The 19,702-nt window shown below is 40.4% G+C and overlaps 1 protein-coding gene across 1 annotated transcript in view; it reads left to right on the top strand.

Moving 5' to 3' along the window:
• The window catches only part of LAMA2 (laminin subunit alpha 2), a 590,097-nt gene that overhangs the window by 237,726 nt on the left and 332,669 nt on the right, over positions 1 to 19,702 (top strand). The window contains 5 exon segments of the mRNA XM_042456962.1: positions 289 to 378; positions 1,553 to 1,670; positions 3,219 to 3,397; positions 3,884 to 3,983; positions 9,653 to 9,813. Of these exon segments, the coding sequence (XP_042312896.1) occupies positions 289 to 378; positions 1,553 to 1,670; positions 3,219 to 3,397; positions 3,884 to 3,983; positions 9,653 to 9,813 (648 nt within the window).

Raw genomic sequence — 19,702 nt, 5'->3', positions numbered from 1 at the left:
AGTATTTTCCCTGGTAGTTTCAGGGAGATCCAGATGCACCACAAAAATGCTCCACTGATTTGTCTGAGAAGCAGAATATAGAAAGGTGAAAACTGAAATTGCCCTGCAAGTACCTGAATAAGTGGTAGTGGTGGTGCTATATTTTCAGTTTCAGTTAAAATCAAATATAAATTTATTCCTCTTTTTCCACATCCCTTTGTTATTAGGACAGAAGTAGGTGACTATTTACTATGTACAATCTGTCAATGATAGAGTTTTTTATTAATTAATTTTTGTTTTTATTTGCAGTATTACTATTCTGTAAAAGATATCTCAGTGGGAGGAATGTGCATCTGCTATGGCCATGCAAAGGCCTGTCCATTGAATCCAGCTACAAATGTATGTATTCTTTAAAACTCCCTGAAAGTTAAAATGAGATAGCATATAGCCCCTCTTCTTAAATATTGAAACTGAAAATTATGGGTACTTGTTGCTCACTGGGACCCTAACCTGGCATCACCAGTGATTACTCTAATAACCATAGGAAAGTTCCTCTTGGAGTGCTCCCTCAGGGACCTCAGCTACTTAGTGCTATTCAAATAGCAGTATAATCCTGAAGTTTAACAAATTCCAGAAAAGCAGTTGTCATCCAGCAACCCAATATGACCATGTGTAATTCTATGCAGAAGACTGCACAAAACTTTGCAGCATGTGGTTTTCTGCTGATCCATCAGATGCCTTAATTAGAAATTACACAGTTCTAAATGCAACTGTGTTTTTATCTATTTGTTTCATTATAGAATGCATTTCTCTGTTGAATTTATAAACTGTTACATAGTGAAGTTTTTGGTGTGGTATATAATGGATTAAAACAAAGTGAGATTGAAATTCAGTATGGAAATGTTTCTCAGAAAATAAAAATCAGCAGCAAAGATCACAACCAGAGAAATGTAGGCACATGCCTAACCTTAGTTGAAAGGGTGTTCCACATGTGAGAAGACTTATTGACGGAGGGTCTTCACTTTCTCCTTCTGCTTGGCACATTCGCCACACCAAAGTGTTAAATGTTACCAGTAGGGAACAGGATGGGGCATGTATGTTTTGCTTCTGATAAAAACATTACACAATCCTGAACATTGATTCTGGCCCCACTAGGATTGATTTGACATGAAGCAGGAAGCTGGAATGAAAGTCCTCTCACCTCATTCCTTCACCCCAGGATACTAGATTTCATGCAGGCTGCTGTTGGCACTTAGAGTATCAGAACATATAAGACAGACCCCCTTTGATGCTGTTGTGTGCCATGAAATCATTTTTGATTTATGACAATCCTAATACTGGGTTTTCTTTGCAAGATTTACTTCTGCAGCTGAGACCATGTGCCATGCCCAAGGTCACCTAATGGGTTTTATGGACAAACTGGGAATTGAACCCTGGTCTACAGACACCATGTGGTCTATCTGCGTATCCCTGCCTGAACCAAGATCTTACATAACAGACATCACCTCAAATGTTTTATCACTTTCCAGAATGTTCCTTTCTTAGCTGATCTAGTGTCTTAACCTTTGTTTAGCGATCTTCTTGTGAATGTGAGCATAATACATGTGGAGAAAGCTGTGATCGGTGCTGCCCTGGATTTAATCAGAAGCCTTGGCAAGCTGGGACCTTCCTTGTTAAGCATGAGTGTGAAGGTAACAGGAAAAAAAGGGGAAATGGTAATGGAAACATAAGGTGTTAATGTGGTTGAAAAAAAGAGATGAACTACCGTATATACTCAGCTATAAGTCGAGAAATTTTTGCCCCACAATGGCATCCAAAATCCTGGGTAGACTTATATACGGGGCAATACAGTACTTTGACGAAGCCTCTCTCCAGCTGGGCTACCTCTGCAAGAGATAGCCCAGCTGGGGAGGTGCTGGGAAGGGTGACCGATTGCCCCGCAGCCCCCCCCCTTGGCTTGGCTCCCTCCGACGGGAAAAGCCCAGCAAGGGAGACAGACGATCATACACCCTGCAGCCTCTCTTCGGCCAGGCTCTTTCCCCAGAAAAGGAGCCTGGCTGAGGAGATGCCAAGGAGGGCAATCGCCTTCCCAAAAGCCTCTCCCTGGCTGGGCTTCTTTTGTGGGGAAAAGTCCAGTGAGGGAGATGCTGAGGAGGGCACGCGCTCGCCAGCAGCCTCTCCCCAGCTGGGCTGCCCACTCAATCTGACCCTCGACGTATCCACGGGTCATATAAAAATCCATATTTTGGGCCCCAAAAGTTGACCTCGACTTATACATGAGGTTGACTTGTACACAAGTATATATGGTACATATTCATCATGACATATCCAGTTCTGGCTGGATGGTTGATTGTCTGGGAATTTTTTGTAAGCTCCTTGAAAAAAATAGCTAGCACAACTGAAAAATTTAATTAAAATAAATAAAAATGTAAATTGTCAGAAAATGCATTTATCTGCAATAATGATTGCATCCATTTCAACCCACATATTAAAAATTTCAATCCACATATTAAAAATAACCTCTGTCATTTCTGCAAGGTTTTGGAACTTTTTAAAAATACTTTTTCCATGGATATATAAAAGACTTTAAAATTTCATTAATTTCAATAGATTTAAACCCATCTTTGCATTGAAAACAGTGGGACTTGCTAATACAGTGGTTGTATTGTTAAGATTTTATTTTGCTTTTAATTTTTATGTGCTTTCATATAGGAGGTAGTACCTTTACCTAATATATAACTATGAACAATTATGTTTTCTTTGTGCAGTATTTCAAAGCAGTTACCAAATGGCTTAACAATTTTTAACAAGAGTGAATTCTAAATACTTTTTCTATAAATAGTAACCTTCTATTAGCCAATGTTTTCAAGAGTGACCTATGTATTTTTTAAAAATAATGTATATGTCTATACTGATCTGCAAATGGCTGGAAAAAGCATTTTCCAACATATTTGCTGGAAAGCAAATTGGCCATTGTCCCACTACTAACAAAAGAATTTAAAAAGAGCACATTCAAATTAGTGCTTTAACATTTTTCCTGAGTTAACTTATTAATTGAGAAAATTGGGGGGGGGGGGGAATCCCTCTGTGAATTGATGCATTTTTTTTCAATATGTTGTAGTACTCATGTCAAAATGATGAAACAATATTGATAACATTTTGGTAAAAATGTTGTTTCTACACATCTGCAAACTGGATGTGATGTTTGTTAATATAATTTCTTTCTTTCTTTCTTTTAGCTTGCAATTGTCATGGGAAAGCTGAAGAGTGTTACTATAATCAGACTGTGGCAGACAAAAGGCAGAGTCTGAATATCCATGGGGAATATGATGGGGGTGGAGTATGCATTAACTGCACACAGAACACCGCAGGAATCAACTGTGAAACCTGCATTGATGGGTACTTCAGACCGAAAGGGGTAAAGTATGCACCAGTCTATCTTCAGAAGTCCAAAGCATCATTTCAATAACAAGTGGTATGTTATTAGGTGGAAAAGACAGACTTTTGATTGCCATTTTATCAAGGTTAAATTCTAATTCTTACATCCTATTACTTGCCTTTCTCAGTGGGAAATCTCTAAGAGGGACATTCGTAAGGATATGAAAGTACATTGATATGAGAGAATGCACTGGAGGGGTCTGGGCCTCCAGCTAATATTTCACTTCCAATTGACAGAGGATGTAATTTGATAAACAGCACTTTTCTATCAGTAGAAGCATGTTGTTTCCCTGAGCAAAGAAATATTATTGTAATCGACAATGAGAAGAGAGCTAGGAAATGAGATTGTGGACTATGATAAGCATTTGAATAAAGTATACATTAGTTGTGCTTGTGTTTCCCAGTTTTTCTTGCATTATCAGGAGTTTCAGTTGGCAGCCTTATTGCCTCTTGTTTGCTTTCATAGGTGTTACCAGGTGATCGCAACCCATGCAGGGCATGCAATTGTCGTTCCATTGGCTGTTTAGATGGTACTTGTGTCAAAGATGAAAAAGATGCTTCAGGAGGTGAGAGATTCTTGATTCAGTCACAGAGTTAAACATATATGTGCCACATTATTAAAAAGACTAATAAACTCTTTTTACTATGCCAGTCCTATCAGAAACTCACAGGAGATCTATTTGAATCTGTTTCCTGTGTACTGGCAGTGCTCTCCCTTGGAGACCTGAGATAGTTCCTTGCCATCGTCTCTTATGTTCTCTTTTAGCACTTTATGTTCTGACATTTGCAGGGGTGTATGTACTGGGAATCACTTCCTGCTGGGCTTTTATTTTTTCTTATTTTCTTTCTCCTTTGCTGTTTTTGGAGACATATTCTTTGAGAATCTGCACAAAAATGCATATAGACCATTCAACCAATTCCCCTAGTGTGTTCTCTACATTCCATCCTAGAGAAAGAGCTGTAAAACATTTGCATCCTTGTAAAGGACTTTTTATCCTCTTGCCAACAGCAAGGAGATTTCTCCTCTGGAGACAGTGGTTAGAAATAATTAATATCCCTACTATTCTCCTCTCCAGTCTTACTTTCACATGAAAAGCAACAAGGCCTTTTGTAAGGCGTCACATTTATCTGTATATTTATTAACTTAGCAGAGTTAGAAAAAGTCATAATCAGATAAGACATAAGTAATTTGTATTAAAGGCTAGAAACAGCTGAGTAAAATTTGGGGTCTTTCTGCTGTAAACATCAGATCAACTCTTACTGGGACAAATTGTCTCTAGGACAGGTCATATAACACTGATAACAGTTACTTTAGGTTTTAACACAAACGTGTATGGAAAATTAAAAAGGAATAATAGAATGTTAAGAATTGGGAAAGATCACAAGGGCAGTGCAGGAAAACCCCTTGCCATGTGGAAATAAACCCCTTGCCATGTGGAAATAAAAAACTGAAACACTCCTGAAAGATGCCCTTCTAATCTCTGTTTAAAGAACTCTAAAGATGGAGAGTCCACAAGCCTCTGAGGCAGTCTATCCACTGTTGAACAGCTCTTACAATAAAAATGTACTTACAATAAAAATGTAAGTGCTATTGTTATTTTCTCTGTACGATTTGTTCAAAGGGGATTTGCCTTTTGCTTTCCTCTGAGGTCACGAGAGAGTGACTTGCTCAAGGTCATTCAGTGGATTTCCATGGCTGAGCAAGGATTCAACCCTGGTCTCAAACCACTACATCACACTGGATCTCTTTTAGCAACTATGGCGAGGTACAGACCGCCAGAAAGAGGCGCCAGGGAGGCGGATCTCTTTGCTTCACAGGAGCGCCGCAGCATACAAATTGTGTGGCACTGCTGCACAGCAGAAAAAGCTCAAAAAAGTGGCTCCTTTTTGTTGTGCTGCAGTGTGTCAGAGACGGTGCAGTTACATCGCAGCTGCGCAGTGCCATTTAGAGGCAGCACAGCAACATCATCGTTATGTGCGCCGTCTGTATGGCACTGCATAACAGCGGCACATGCATGACGTGCTAGGGTTGCGGGGTATGTGCACGTGCTGCCCCGAGGCAACCCTAGCACGTCGTGGACACGCCACAAAGGGCCCATCTGTACAGGGCCTATATTAATTTATTATAATTATACATGCTAAAACCAGCTGTTCGCATCCTGTCTTAAAGGGGCTGGCAACCAAAGAAATTGGTTGCTGAGAAAAGAAAGACAGATAAAGACTACACCACCCAGGCTCATTACTTTGCATCAATCTGGGGCCACCCTTCAGTGGAGAAGGTGTAAGGTTTGTTTTCAGCATACTTCACTATCAAAGTGAACACATCTTAACAACATTCCCATGACAAAATGCCCAATGTGAGAAGTAAATACATATGTGCTACCTTTTTCTGCCAGTCTCCTTTAAGAAGTTTTCAATACAGTCAGACTTTGATTTTCCATTTTTATAAGGGACACCATTTTGCTATGTCATTATATTTAATGGGACTTGAGCATACACAGATTTTGTTATACACAGGGGATCTTGGAACCAAACCCCAGCATATAACAAGGGACCACTGTATATTTGTAGGCCCAACTAGATATGACACTAAATACACAGCTCTTATCAGAAACAGCAGCCAGGCAGATAGTTGTCTACTGGTGTAATTGCTGGTAGAACTTCTCCATGTGCTAATTGCATAGCAGCATTGGAAGACCTTGGTTTGAATTCGCGCTCAGCATAGAAACACATTGGGTGGCTTTGAACAACTCACACTCTCTCTGTATCAGAGGAAGGCAAAGAAAAATACCCTCTGAACGAATTTTGCCAATAAAATCCTGTTATAGGTTTGTCTTAAGGTTGCCATAAGTCAGAAACAACTTGAAGGAACACAGCAACAACAGCAACTTGCTAGACCTGCTTTTTTGTGGGGGGATTAGAGATAACAAATTGGAAGAAGGAAGGAAGAAGGAAGTGAAGTGCTATATATCTAGTGAGCCCAATAATGAACCACTCTACACAAACAATTTCTGTAAAGTCAGGCAAAATGCTTGTTGTCCATGCAGTGTGAATCAAAAGGAAAAAAAAGGGAAAGAAAGCCAATTTTCTTCAATCTGTATAAGCTAGAAAAAACTGGTGCTTATTTGAAGGAAAAGCTAAAAAATGCATTTATTTTTCCACTGGCTTTTCTATATATATTTGCAAATCAGTATGAATGAACATTAGGTATTTTGAAATTGATTTTGTTGGTGCTAGCTCTTTTCTGTTTGGAAAAATGTTTATTTGGAATAAAATGAAAACTTGCTTCTGAGGTGCTTTGTCAACCAAAGCAAAAATAAAAATACTCTAATCCTAGAGTATAATGGGAAAGGATGATAATGAGTGGTTCTCTCCAAATGTAAAGCCTGCACATCTTGTCCTTCTGGAACATGGAGGCAAAGGATTATTAGATACAGCTGTAATGTCAACAATGTATTCTATGGTCACATTACAGACGTTCTTGCTGTGCTGGCATAATTGCCTGCTGCTTCAGAGTTGTTAAAAAAAACACGGTATTATAACTGTTACAGCATGTTTACAAGAAATCCAAGTTAGCAAAATGATCAGGAGTTGGTTTTATAGATAAATCTGCCCATTCAGAGAGCATGAACACACGCGCGCACACACACACACACACACACACACAGAGAGAGAGAGAGAGAGAACTTCCTGAATGTCATTTTGAAGGTATATCAAATAGGAATGTAATCTCTCTCTCTCTCTCTCTCCCTCTCTCTCTCTTTTCTTTACCCCAAAGAAGCAACAGTTTTCCTACTGTCATGAGAAAGCCTTCAAAAACCTTCATAGTTATCAAAGCCTATTTGCAGTTTAGTATGTGTTCTGTGCAAAATTTTCATATAATTCTTTTATATATAAAGCAGCATTTTCTACATGGGAAACAGTGGGCCCGAACAGACAGGCCAAAATAAAGCTGCTTTGGGTCACTTTGGAGGTATGCTATTTAAATGATACATGTATCCTAAGAGGTCAGAAGCCATGCCAAAGCCATGCTCCAGTCCTAAGGACTACAGCATAGCTTTGGTGCAGCTTCTGGCCTCTTAAGATGTGTGTCACATTTAAACAGCATACCTCCAAAGTGACTTGAAGCAGCTTTATTTTGGCCTGTCTGTTCAGTCCCAGTCTTTTCTGTGAGGAAATTATTTCTTTACAGAAATATTAATTTCTGTGTAGAAAACAATATTTTGCACATAAAATGATCATCCACCATTTTTGATAGAATGTCCACAATTATTACCTCCTTATTTTCTACACAGAAAGGGATGCTTCCTGTACAGAAAAAGCAGTTTTTGTGTAGAAAAAGCTGTTTTCTGCATAAAACAACCACATGCAAAGTTTTCACAGAATACGTCCCAAACTGTGAAGATTTTCATCACTACTGGATTGTTCTCACTCAGAAAACCATATTCTTCAAATATATATATTGTCCACCTATTCACTTCAAAATCATTTCGCAGTAGCACTGCTTGTATGAGAGTTCACTGACTTTTTAAAAAACTTACATTCCTCTTTCTGCAGTGTACTTTTAAAAAAGTGTGGCTCCTCCAGCCATCTTTTATCCAAGGGATTTTGCAGATATGTTATCAGATGTCTCTGAATAAGAGTTCCATCAAGACCACTTGCTTGGTCACCTGAGCTTCCAAATTCATGGACAACAGTATTCTCTTAGCAAGTGGACATCTGTACAAAAACAATCACAATTTATTTCCATTGACCCTACATCTACTTTTTCAATACCCAATCAGCTTTGCTGAGATGACTTTAGTTTTAGGCTACCTTCATCATTAGTGTATCTCCTGTTGGTTTTAAGTGCTCATGTTTGTCATGTTATTTCAGTGGTCTTCTACCCAGTTGTAGTACATGGTAAAGCTTGTCCAACCTTTTATCCTTGTTAGAGTAGATGTGGGCACTGAGCAGATAAGCCAAGATAGCACAGGATGAACCCATGCAATTCTGGACCTGGTGTTCACCCAGGTTGGTCCGTGGGTCAGCATGTGAAAGGGTGGGGGCACCCACATGGTCAAGTACTTCATTTCTGCATCTGATGTGGTGGCAGGGGGCTTATCAGTGCCGGCAATGATACTGCAAGGTAAGGAGCTCAGGGGACTGTATAAACAGCCAGGTTTTTCCACAGAGTTCCAAGAAACTTTACAGCAAACCGGGGATCAAACTGATCTGGTGTAAAAGCTGTTTACTCTGGGATCAGACCAGATCCATATCAAATCTACCAGGATTGGGACCAGTCCTGGCCCCAGGGTTTGGGCCTTTGTTGTCTGAACTGGCTGGGGGCAACACGGGCCTTTTGGACTGTTTAGACAATTCCTCAGTGAATCAATGAGAGCTTGATAAGGTTACAATTCTGTATGTTTCACTGTTGTCTGAACTGGACAATTTGAGGCTGGGGAAACACAGGCCTTTTGGACTATGTGGACAACTTCCCAGTGAGAACTTGATAAGGCAATCATTCCGTATGTTTTACTGGCTTAATGGATCTAAACTGGGTAGTATTAAAACTTAGGTTTAGGTCTATATTTGATGCTGATAATGCCACCATTATTGACTTGAATAAATTTAAATTGTAGTAGAAGAAAATGAAAATGAGTTGATGGAATAATCATAATACTGAAGAAAAGCATCCCATGGCTCCTTTGGGACTTGTTTGCCGTCTCCCATGTACAAGCCCAGAAGTCTTATACTGATACCAAGTTAAGACTGGATTTTGGAAAAAAGCCCTTGAGACCTAATGATGCCATCTTAATATGTATGCATGCATACTTTTAGATTCCTTGTTTAGCTATTTAATGGTTAAATGTTTCTAGAAAGTTTACATTATTGTATTGCTTTGAATTTTTATTGCCTCACATTTAAATCATTAGCTCATATTTAAGTCATTTAATATGGTTTAATCTATAGAATTTATAATGTTAGGTGGAGTATAAATATTTTAAATAAACACTCTGCTACCAAAATGCTCTAAATTCAACACTTTGGATTGCAGTTATTGGAATCCACATCTTGACAGTTTTATTTCAGTATCAAAAGAGAAAAATGGCGGGTTGGGATGTTCTCTCCCACTGATTTTACCAGTGATTGCTTACATTCACTCTCTGCAAACTATTCTCTTTAAATTTCTGCTTCCTTAGTATTAATGGATAAATACATAGCTGAGCTTGAAGCTTGCCTTATCTTTCCACAGACCTGCTCCCTGGATTTTGTCACTGTAAACCTGGCTTTGGAGGAGAGAGGTGTGATCGATGTGCATTGGGTTACAAAGGCTTTCCTCACTGTGCACCCTGCAACTGCTCTCTCAAAGGCAGCTTAAACGATGACCCGTGCCAAGGGCCCTGCAGGTGCAAGGTATGGATTACAACGTCTTTTCTTGTGAGCTCAACTTTTCATCCGTACTAAGATAAAAACCTTTCTCTCTATCCGTTCCCTCTGTTGTAAGTACCTGTGGCAGTGCCAAAGTGTCAAACAATTGTGACCCTCTTCTCTTGAAGTAAGTATTTCTGATGTGAATTTGATCTTTTAATCCTGAATCATTGTTAGGAATCCCCACCAGCAAGGTATGGTTAAAACAACAAATTGCTATTTGAACAGTGTGTTGACATAAAACAGACAATACCTAAAAACATTGTTTCTTACAATTCTATTAGGTTGTGGGTCCCTTAAGTGCTTGCAGAAGAACTGCTTACAGAACAACAAGAAAAATTGTTACAGTAACTTAAAGAGAGAGAGAGAAACCTTGATATTTATTGTGAATTACAACACATAATTGTTTTGTTTAGATTTATTTTACTTGCAGTGAACTAGTTCTTCCAAAACAGAAGGGCACATTTCACAAATGTTTGAGCCTAAAGTGCCTCTACCTGTCCCCAGTTCTTAGATATTTACAGACCTCCACTTTCAGAAACGTTATACAACAGTTTTTAAGGAGGTAGATGTCATGTGAACTGGAATCATGCCCCTGTTATCTAAGCTGCTGGAATAATAATAATAATAAATATAAGCTGCCCATATAAGCCTTCTTAAACTTTACAATCAGTAGGCAAGGCCTTTCTGAGGTTTTCTTTTTGCAATAGAACTCAGTTGATGCTGAACAAACTAGTAACTTTGGCGGGTTATAGACCGCCCCTTTCCCCGCCGGATTGGGGCCACAGCGTGCAGAGCGGCAGCCGCTGAGGCCCCGATCCGCCGCTTTTCAGGCTGCGGGGAAGCAGCAAAACGCCGCTTTCCCACAGCCTGAAAAGGGGTGTCCCTGGGGCTTCAAGCCCCAAGGACACCCCACGGCGGTGGGGAGAAGAGAAAGGGGCCGCTTGGCCCCTTTCTCTTTTAGTCCGCTGGGCGCAGCCGTCTGAACGCTGCGCCCAGCGGACTAAACCAGGAAGGAGCTCCGAAACGGAGCTCCTTCCTGCTCTGTGTTCAGGGCGCACTAAGCGCCCTGGCGCGGAGCAAGGACGTCACATCTGCACCGCCCCGTCTAGAGGTGGCATGGCCGTGACGTCCTCACGGCGGCGGCCGTATGGAAGGGCCACTGCCGTTTAGTGCGTGACGAGCACGCACTAGGGTTAGGGCGGTGCGGAAGTACTGCCCTTTTGTAACCCTAGTGCGTGCTCGTCATGCACTAAAGTGCCGGTTTGTAACCGGCCATAGTATGCTACATCAGCAGTGTAGAAGTGAACTGCAGCATGTTTATTTCTTTATGCATTTCCACGTATATATGTGGTACTTTGCAAAGAACAGGTTTGATAAGTCATAAACTCTAAGGGGTTTACAGTCAAAACACAGGCCTGGAGAAAAGCTTTTTTCGCCTGCTATTTTTCAGCATAGAATATTCCAGAACTGTATGGGTGTGGTCGAATGTGTAGGTCATTCCCATTTGACTGTACCATGACCAAAATGTGTATGATTTGATGGGAAGATTGTTTCATAACCTTTTCTGTCCATAGTTTAATACATTCCACTTTGCACAGAAGGTTTGCACAGAAGCATGGTTCTGAAATTCCAGATCTTAACCTTGTAGCATGAGGAAAAATTCCATTGCATACTGCAGCAATAATATATAAAGAAAGCCTTACATAGAGAATGATCAATAAATAAATTGAAAGCATGTTCAGAAAATATTTATTGATATATTTTCAGAATATTAATAGGAGGAGGAGTTACTATACTAAAAACATCTTAGTACTCTATTCGTTAAAAAAGGAAGATTAAGTTTAATGGGAATTTGTAGCACTTACTTCCAAGGAGTGTGATTAACACAATCCACATCTCATTTTAATTTTGCATTAAATATGAATCCCGCTGTTGTTCCTGGAGTGTCAGGTTCTCTACATTGTAGATGTAAAGGAGATCTTGTATGACGATTCTGAGCCACGCAAGAGAGCGAACTTTCCTTTGTGGGTATGGAGACTTTCCTTCAGTATTAATTAGAGGGCCTTGACACAACCTGAATTTCTTCACAGGATCAGGAGTCTAAAAAAAAATGTCACTCCACTGAGTGTTACTGCAGGCACTCATAAAGTGCCACAGTGACAGCTGATCAGCCTTGAAATCTGCTGAGGATATTAACCTTTTCTCAACTTGGCACATGCATAATACTAAAATGCTCTTTCTTTCTGAGAAATCAAATTGCTTCCTGTCAGATTTTTTTTTTTTATTCCCAAACTAGCAGTTCTGCAGTGTAATTCTATGTCTACTTTGATGTAAGCTGCACTGTGTTCAATTTTACTTAGGTTTTGGTAAATGTCTATAGAATTACACTGCTATAGATTCAAGCATTTGGGTAAATTCTAAATTGTTTTCTGTTTTGCAGAGTAAACAGGGGTTGCACTGCCAATATTCAGCACCAAAACTGTATTTGAACAGAAGTTCAAATTGCATGCCACTAATATTTTTGGGAAGGGGGAATGAAAAGAGGTGGTGGAAATAGTTTCTATTTAATTGTATCTATTTAATTATATGAAGAGTTGTGGAGAGAGAAGAAAGGTATCTTGTGGTAAATTTGAAACTAACTGGTTTAATTTAGCATGAGCATCTGTCTATTTAAATCTATGTCTTCATGAAAGCTCATGGTATAATAGATAAATTAATCTTAGAGATGCCACAAGACTGCTTTTTTTCCCTCCCCTCCTTTTTTCCTTTTACAGTTGGCCCTTCCTTTACACAGGGGATCCGTTCCAGACCCCACTGCATAAGGGAAATGCCGCGTAAAGTCAAGCCCCATTATACACAATGGGGCTCATTCCCATGGCGCGCACCTGGTGTGCCGTGGGGCGTGCACCATGGGTGCATACCTCATTGTTTCTTCCGGGCCGCAGGAGAAGCCTTTCTAGCACGGCTCCCACCATATGCTGGAAGCCGTATATAGCGCGCCCACATATGACATGGGCATACTGTACACAGAAACAGAAAGCCCTAAACCTCATGTTGCTGACCCAATCCTACTATTTGCTGACTCAAAAAGAGGCGCCGAAGCACTGTTCCTTTTTGAGCTGGCAAAAGAGTGCCCTTTCAGCTGCTTTGTGGCATTCCAGCGGTGTGCTTTATATAAACATTGCTCTGCCGGAGTGCTGTAATATTGTCCGCCATCTGGTTGACATCGGCTTGGGGATAGCATCAGAGCATGAGTCATGTAACCATCATGCTCCAACACCGCCCCCAAGCCTGCGCTTACTGCCAATCTGTTTGCAACCTAACATAGCTTTTTATATATAATCCTAACTGATACATTGTTGTTGTGTCATTAAGTTATGTTGACTCTAATGCAGACCTATCTGCCAGGGTTTTCTTGGCAGAATTTGTTCAGAGTGGGTTTGCCCTTGCCTTCCTCTTAGGCTGAGAAAGTGTGACTTGCCCAAGGTCACCTAGTAGGTTTCCATGGTTGATTCAGGAATCAAACGCGTCTCTCAGTGTCCTAGTCCAGTACTCAGACAACTAAACCACCCTAGCACTCAACGGTTACATAGGTCTGCTACAAATCAGACATTTGCTTAATGTGAATTCCTATATTCGTTCTCATTATCAGGCTCATTATACAGTCCACCCTTGCCATACATGGGGGATCCATTCCGCCCCCCCCGCCCAACTTAAGGCCAATTTTGCATATGCTGGAGTCCCATTCATTTGTGAGCTCCTGTGCGCCATGGTGTACTCACACCTGTGGTGCCCATGCCATTTTGTCCCTCGCTGCTTGCTGTCCACATAAGCTCAAAGCCGTGTACGGCAAGGGCATGTACAATGAGGGCAGACTGTACAAACATGTTAGGTAGCTGCCAACTCACCATTCTGCCTGGGCATCCCAGCATTTGAAAAACACCTGATATGGTGCAAGACCATTGCACTAATTTTTCATGCAAGCGAAGTCATGCTCAAAATTATGCAACAAAAACTCCTACTATATATGGAGTTAGAATTTCCAGAGTTGCAAGCTGGATTCAGTAAAGAAAGAGGCACTAACAATCGCATTGAAAATATACGATGATAATGGAGTGTACCAGAGTATTCCAAAAGAAAATCTACATGTGTTTTATTGACTACAGTGAAAGCCTTTGACTGCATAGATCATGAAAAGCTGTGGAATGTGCTCAAAGAAATAGGAGTACTACAACACTTGCCTGCCCTGATGTGATCAGGACAAAAGGCTGCCATCAGAACTGAATAGGGAGAAACAGAATGTATCCTTATTGGAAAAGGAGTCAGCCAAGGCTGCAGATGACACAATAATACAAGCAGAAACCAAGGAAGACCTGGAGCAGCTACTGGAGAAGTTCAAGGAGGAAAGAGCCAAGGTTGGCTTAATGTTGAACATTAAGAAATAAAAAATAATAAAATAACATAAAATAAAATAAAAAATACAAATAAATCTCTTTATGTTTTTTTGTGGGGTTTTCAGGCTATGTGGCCATGTTCTAGGAGAGTTTCTTCCTGATGTTTCGCCAGCATCTGTGGCTATCATCTGCTTGATTAGTGCTCATTGTCTATTTTAATCTATGTCTTCATGAAAGCTCATGGTAAAATAGATAAATTAATCTTAGAGATGCCACAAGACACTAATCCTCTTTTGCAGACCCTCCTACCCTGAGGCCTGCCATTAACAACAGAACAATACACATGCAAATCACTCCTGCCTTTCCAGGTCACACAATATATATACGCAACTCCTTTCCAGGCAAGCATTCTCTGAATATGCCAGCCACAGATGCTGGCAAAACGTCAGGAAGAAACTCTCCTAGAACATGGCCACATAGCCCAAAAAACCCACAAAAAACTATGGATGCCAGCCATGAAAGCCTTCGACTTCACAAATTTTTTTATTTTGCTACTATCCTGGCCTTGCAGGGAGAGAAGGAGAAGCAGGCACAATTCCACCATTTCTAGGCCCAAGGACTTTGAAAAGCCTTCCCTCCATTTTAACTGCTATCACCATGGCCTTGGAGGGAGAGAAGAACAGGCAGCATCTGCTGGACTTGATCCCTTCCCTACTACCATCCCCTTTTCCTTTTGTTTCATGTCTTTTTAGATTTTAAGCCCGAGGGCAGGGAACTGTCAAAGTAACAATCTGCAAGCCGCTCTGAGAGCCTTTGTGGCAGAAGAGTGGGGTATAAATAGTCTAAATAAATAATGATCATGGAAGATCTACAAGATTTATAGAAAATTGAAATAGTCAGAGTTCCCATACCTTGGATCAAATGCTGACCAGAATGATAACTGCATTCAAGAAATTAGAAGAAGACTAGGATTGGGAAGGGCATCTAAGAAAGAATTGGAGAAGATCCTAAAGGGTAAAGATATAACTCTGAAAACTGAAGTGAGGTTCATTCAAGCCATTGTATTCCCTATCACCATGAACAGATGTGAGAGTTGGACAGTGAAGAAAGCTGATAGAAGGAAAATCAACTCATTTGGTATGTGGTGCTGGAGAAGAGTGCTGAGAATACTATGGATGGCCAAGAAGACAAACAATTGGGTATTAGATCAAGCCCAAACTCTCCCTGGGAGTCAGGATGACTAAACTGAAGCTATTGTACTTTGGCCACATCACGAGAAGGCATGAATCATTGAACAAAACAATGATGCTAGGAAAAGTAGAGGGCAGTAGAAAGAGAGGAACCATGCCACATGGTTAGACTCAGTCAAAGAGGCCACAGGCCTGAGCCTGCAGGACCTAAGCAGAATAGTGGAAGGCAGGGGGTCTTGGAGATATTTCATCCATGGGGTTGCCAAGGGTCAAGGTAGACTCAAGTGTGTAGTCCTATTCCAGTATTGTGGGCAATAGCATAGTCACATCCCATGGATTCCCAGGTTGGACAGTAAGAACCAGGGAACAAAACAGGTGGACATGACCCAACTTTCCTGTCATGTATTGGACATCATAGATTCATGGAGACTTGTGTGAATTGTCCCTTGCTCCTCCTTAAAATACATAACAGAGCTAGAAGACAAATGACCATATACAAAACAAAAGTATGTAAAATATATGCAATTTTCCATTTTTCAGCACAATCTTTTTCAGCATAACCTTTCTTCATTCCTTAACTTCAGACTGCATAGGAATTCCAGAAATGAAAGCAAGCAAAACAATAATGAATTGTACACATGAGCAAGTGTTCATGTAGGACAAATTAGGCGATAGAGGCCTGAAACAGATGGGCCAAAAGCCCTGCCTTTGGGCTGATCCAGGGGCATAGCGTTCAGATGATGCACATCCCTGGACTGGGCTAAAGCCGCACCATGGCCACCTAAGGTGGTCCAAACCGGGCCACAAAAGGAGCATTAAAAAGTGCTCTTTGCCAGCAGTCCACTGCAGATTGTGGTGATGACCAGCCTTGGGACCATGGTTGCCACAATCCAATGCTGAATGGGATGTGATAGGTGCTGGAGCAACCAGAGGGCACTCCATGCTGCCAGTGTGGTTGACCCCTTGGTCTCTGCTTTTCTCAGCACATGAGATCCAATCCTGTCCCTTTTCCCCACTGATATTTTCCTAATAGGCAATATGATGTATCAGAAGAGGAGAGGTTCTACTCATGTGGGTGCTCTCTATTGTGAGCAAGAATAGAAGGTCCTGGAAGCACAACTTTCCATGTGAGGAAAGCAACAAAAGAAGAGAGGAGCACTGGACTCCTTTCCATGTTGAAGAAAATTGGGGGGGGGGGAGTAACACCTGGACGAAACAATATTCTGCTGGGTGTACTTCCTTTATCTCTGCCACCTTCCTCATCCTTCTGCCCAGTACTGGCAATTACACTGAGCAGGAGGATCAGCACTCTGTCCAGTTCTGGTGAATTTCACAGTTCATTGCCTTCTCTAATTTAACAATGGACCTCTCCTCCAGTTCCATGAAAAGTCTACAGGAGAGGAGTAGAGTTATGGGGGAAGCAAACTGGGGGGCAATCAGCCCCCAAATAGGATTTCTGATGCCCAAATTTCATCAGATTTCTAGCATTGTACAGAGCGAGACACTGGAAATCATTCACATCTAGAGCTCTTATTTTGTTGTATTTGTATTTCCTTGGTTATTTTGTCTTCCTCTTTTATTTGGATGCCAAAGCTATATTTGTAAATTATCAACTGCATTTGTTAGTTACCTCAATGCTAGAAATGAGGCTGAAGAAAATTTCATTGGGGGCAGAATTCTATTTGTGTATGTGTGTGTGGGGGGGGGGGCTACATTCCTGCATCCTTAGGATAGATTAGATTTTTTTCCCATTCATTATTACTAATTATTTATAAAGTATAAAAACTTCCAAAATCCACAAAATAGTGATACCTTTATTGGGCCTACCGGAATGCACAATATACAGCTGCAAGCTTTGGAAACTTCACTGGCTTCTTCATCAGGCAAAAAGTGTTAAACTTATACAGGAGTAAACGGGGAAATGTGACAATGGTCCAAAACACACTGCATAAATATTCAAGTTAGGGCCATTTTAACTGCCCTGGCTCAGTGCTAGGGAATCCTGGGAACTGTAGAGTATTGTGGCTCCAGAGCTCTCTAGCAGAGAAGACTAAATGTCTCAAAAAACTACAGTTCACAGCATTCCTTAGCATGGAGCCAGGGCAGTTAAAGCCATCTCAAACGGTATTATTTCTGCAGTGTGCTTTGGACCAGTGTTAGTCATAGGCCTGCAGTTTGTCAAGATGTAGTGTTTGTTGTTCTCAGTCCAGATGGTATGGCAGGTATTCATGCAGACAGGTCCCTCCTTCTTTTCGCCATGTGGGTACTGGGAAATTCTTAAAGTCCAGGAAATAACATTTAAATTCCATTAGCAAGACAAAAGGCTACTGCCTTTGAAATCTAGTTTGTTTCAAATCCTTTGTGAGGCTACAAGCCCCTTTGTTAGGAAGAGAACACCTTGATAAAAATATATTTTTGTTTGTTTCAAAACCTTGCGACATATATATTGTGTGTTTTAGTTTAGTTAGCTGTTTTGTTTATTGTGGATGTTATTGTATTTTGCTATATGACCAACATGGTTACCCCTGGGTATAATTATTTGCTAATTTGTTGTTGTTATGTGCCTGCAGTTTGACTCTCACTTGCAGCCACACTATGATGGGGTTTTCTTGGCAAGATTTGTTCAGAGGAGGTTGCTGCCTTATTCTGAGGATGAGAGAACGATTTTTCATGGCTGTGTTGGGATTCAAACCCCAATGTCCTAGAGCTCTAGTCTAATGCTCAGACCACTACACCATGCTGACTATTATTTATTAAAGCTCTCTCTCTCTCTCTCTCTCTCTGTGTGTGTGTGTGTGTGTGCACGTGTGTTGTAAAACTGAAGTCAGCTTACATTGCAAGCTTTGTTTCTTATCTTGCCTACACAGGACAGACCCTGTTCACATAAATCAAACCTTTAAACCTCCTCCAAATAGTTTCTAAAATTTTCACTTATGAATATTATGGTGGACATCTGACTCACGCATCACTTGTTGAGATGTATATTTCCATTTATTGTAGCATAACTCTTTGGCCCAGGAATCTAATTATTTCCTACAGGCTAGATATGAATAAATTATATGATGAGAGGATGATGATGCTTACTGGTACTTTTGTCAATAAGGCATAGATGAAAAGGATTTTCTGGATATAGGATTAGCGGGTTTATAATAATCTGTATTTAACATCTGTTCCCATATTGTCTCTCTTTATCTATAATTCTTTAATTCCTTCCCCTCCCTTCTTTTTTCACCAATGGCTTTTCAATATCATAATTTCAGGGTTTTTCTTTTGCCATGTTCTTTACATGTCTTCAGTATATTTAGTTGTGGGGCAAGTTAGTGACTTTTATTAGATGTGGATCCATAAAGCACCACAGGCATGATGTGCTCCTGTTCCTATTTCAGGCAAGCCTTCATTTCCACGGAAAGGTTAGTCTTTGCTGGATGGCAGTCAACTGTGTATGTCCATCTGTCCATAGGACATATCACTGTAGACAGGATGGGGATAATGTAAACAGATTTTTTTGCAGAGCATCTTTCTGAAAATAATTCTCTTAGGTGATTTTTGAGGCAGAAGTGTGTGTGTGTGTCTGGGGGTGTGTGTCAAATTTCACAATGCTACCTAATTTTAATAATAATAATAATAATAATAATAATAATAATAATAATAATAATAATAATAATATTTATTTCTACCCTGCCGCTCCCATAAAATCGAGGCAATTACAACATAACAACAACTATAGTAAAATGCAATTAAAATCATTAAAACAATCACAGACAGAAAACAGATGGGGAAGTCACTAGAATGGTCTGCTGGGGGCGACTGAGTCAATTATTCAGGGAAGGCCTGTTGGAAAAGATCCATCTTGACAGCCTTTTCGAAGCCATCAAGGTTGATATCTCCCCTGAGAGTGAAGAGATTTTAAAATTAGTGTTATATGGTCACCTCTAGATCTCCCGGTGACTAATCTGGCCGCCATGTTTTGGACTAATTGAAGTTTCCAGACTAGGCACAAGGGTAGTCCCTTGTAGAGTGTATTACAGAAATCAAGCTGTGAGGTTACCAGTGCATGTACTACAGTTTTGATTTAATTTTGGATTTAATTGTATGTAAACCATAATAGTGACTGTCCAGCAGATCATCAACTCTTACAAACTGGGATCTCTTTATAATGAAATGTTGGTGTGACATTTGGATTTTGGCTTTCATCCAACAGAAACCTTCAGAATTGTCATAGTACAGTATGTATATTATAGAACAGAAGAACTGGATTATTCTCAGTAATAACGAGATGGATCCTTT

This window comes from Sceloporus undulatus, chromosome 1 (assembly GCF_019175285.1).
Source record: "Sceloporus undulatus isolate JIND9_A2432 ecotype Alabama chromosome 1, SceUnd_v1.1, whole genome shotgun sequence".
NCBI lineage: Eukaryota > Metazoa > Chordata > Lepidosauria > Squamata > Phrynosomatidae > Sceloporus > Sceloporus undulatus.
Note: the sequence above shows the minus strand (reverse complement) of the source record. Positions and strands in the feature narration are given on the sequence as shown.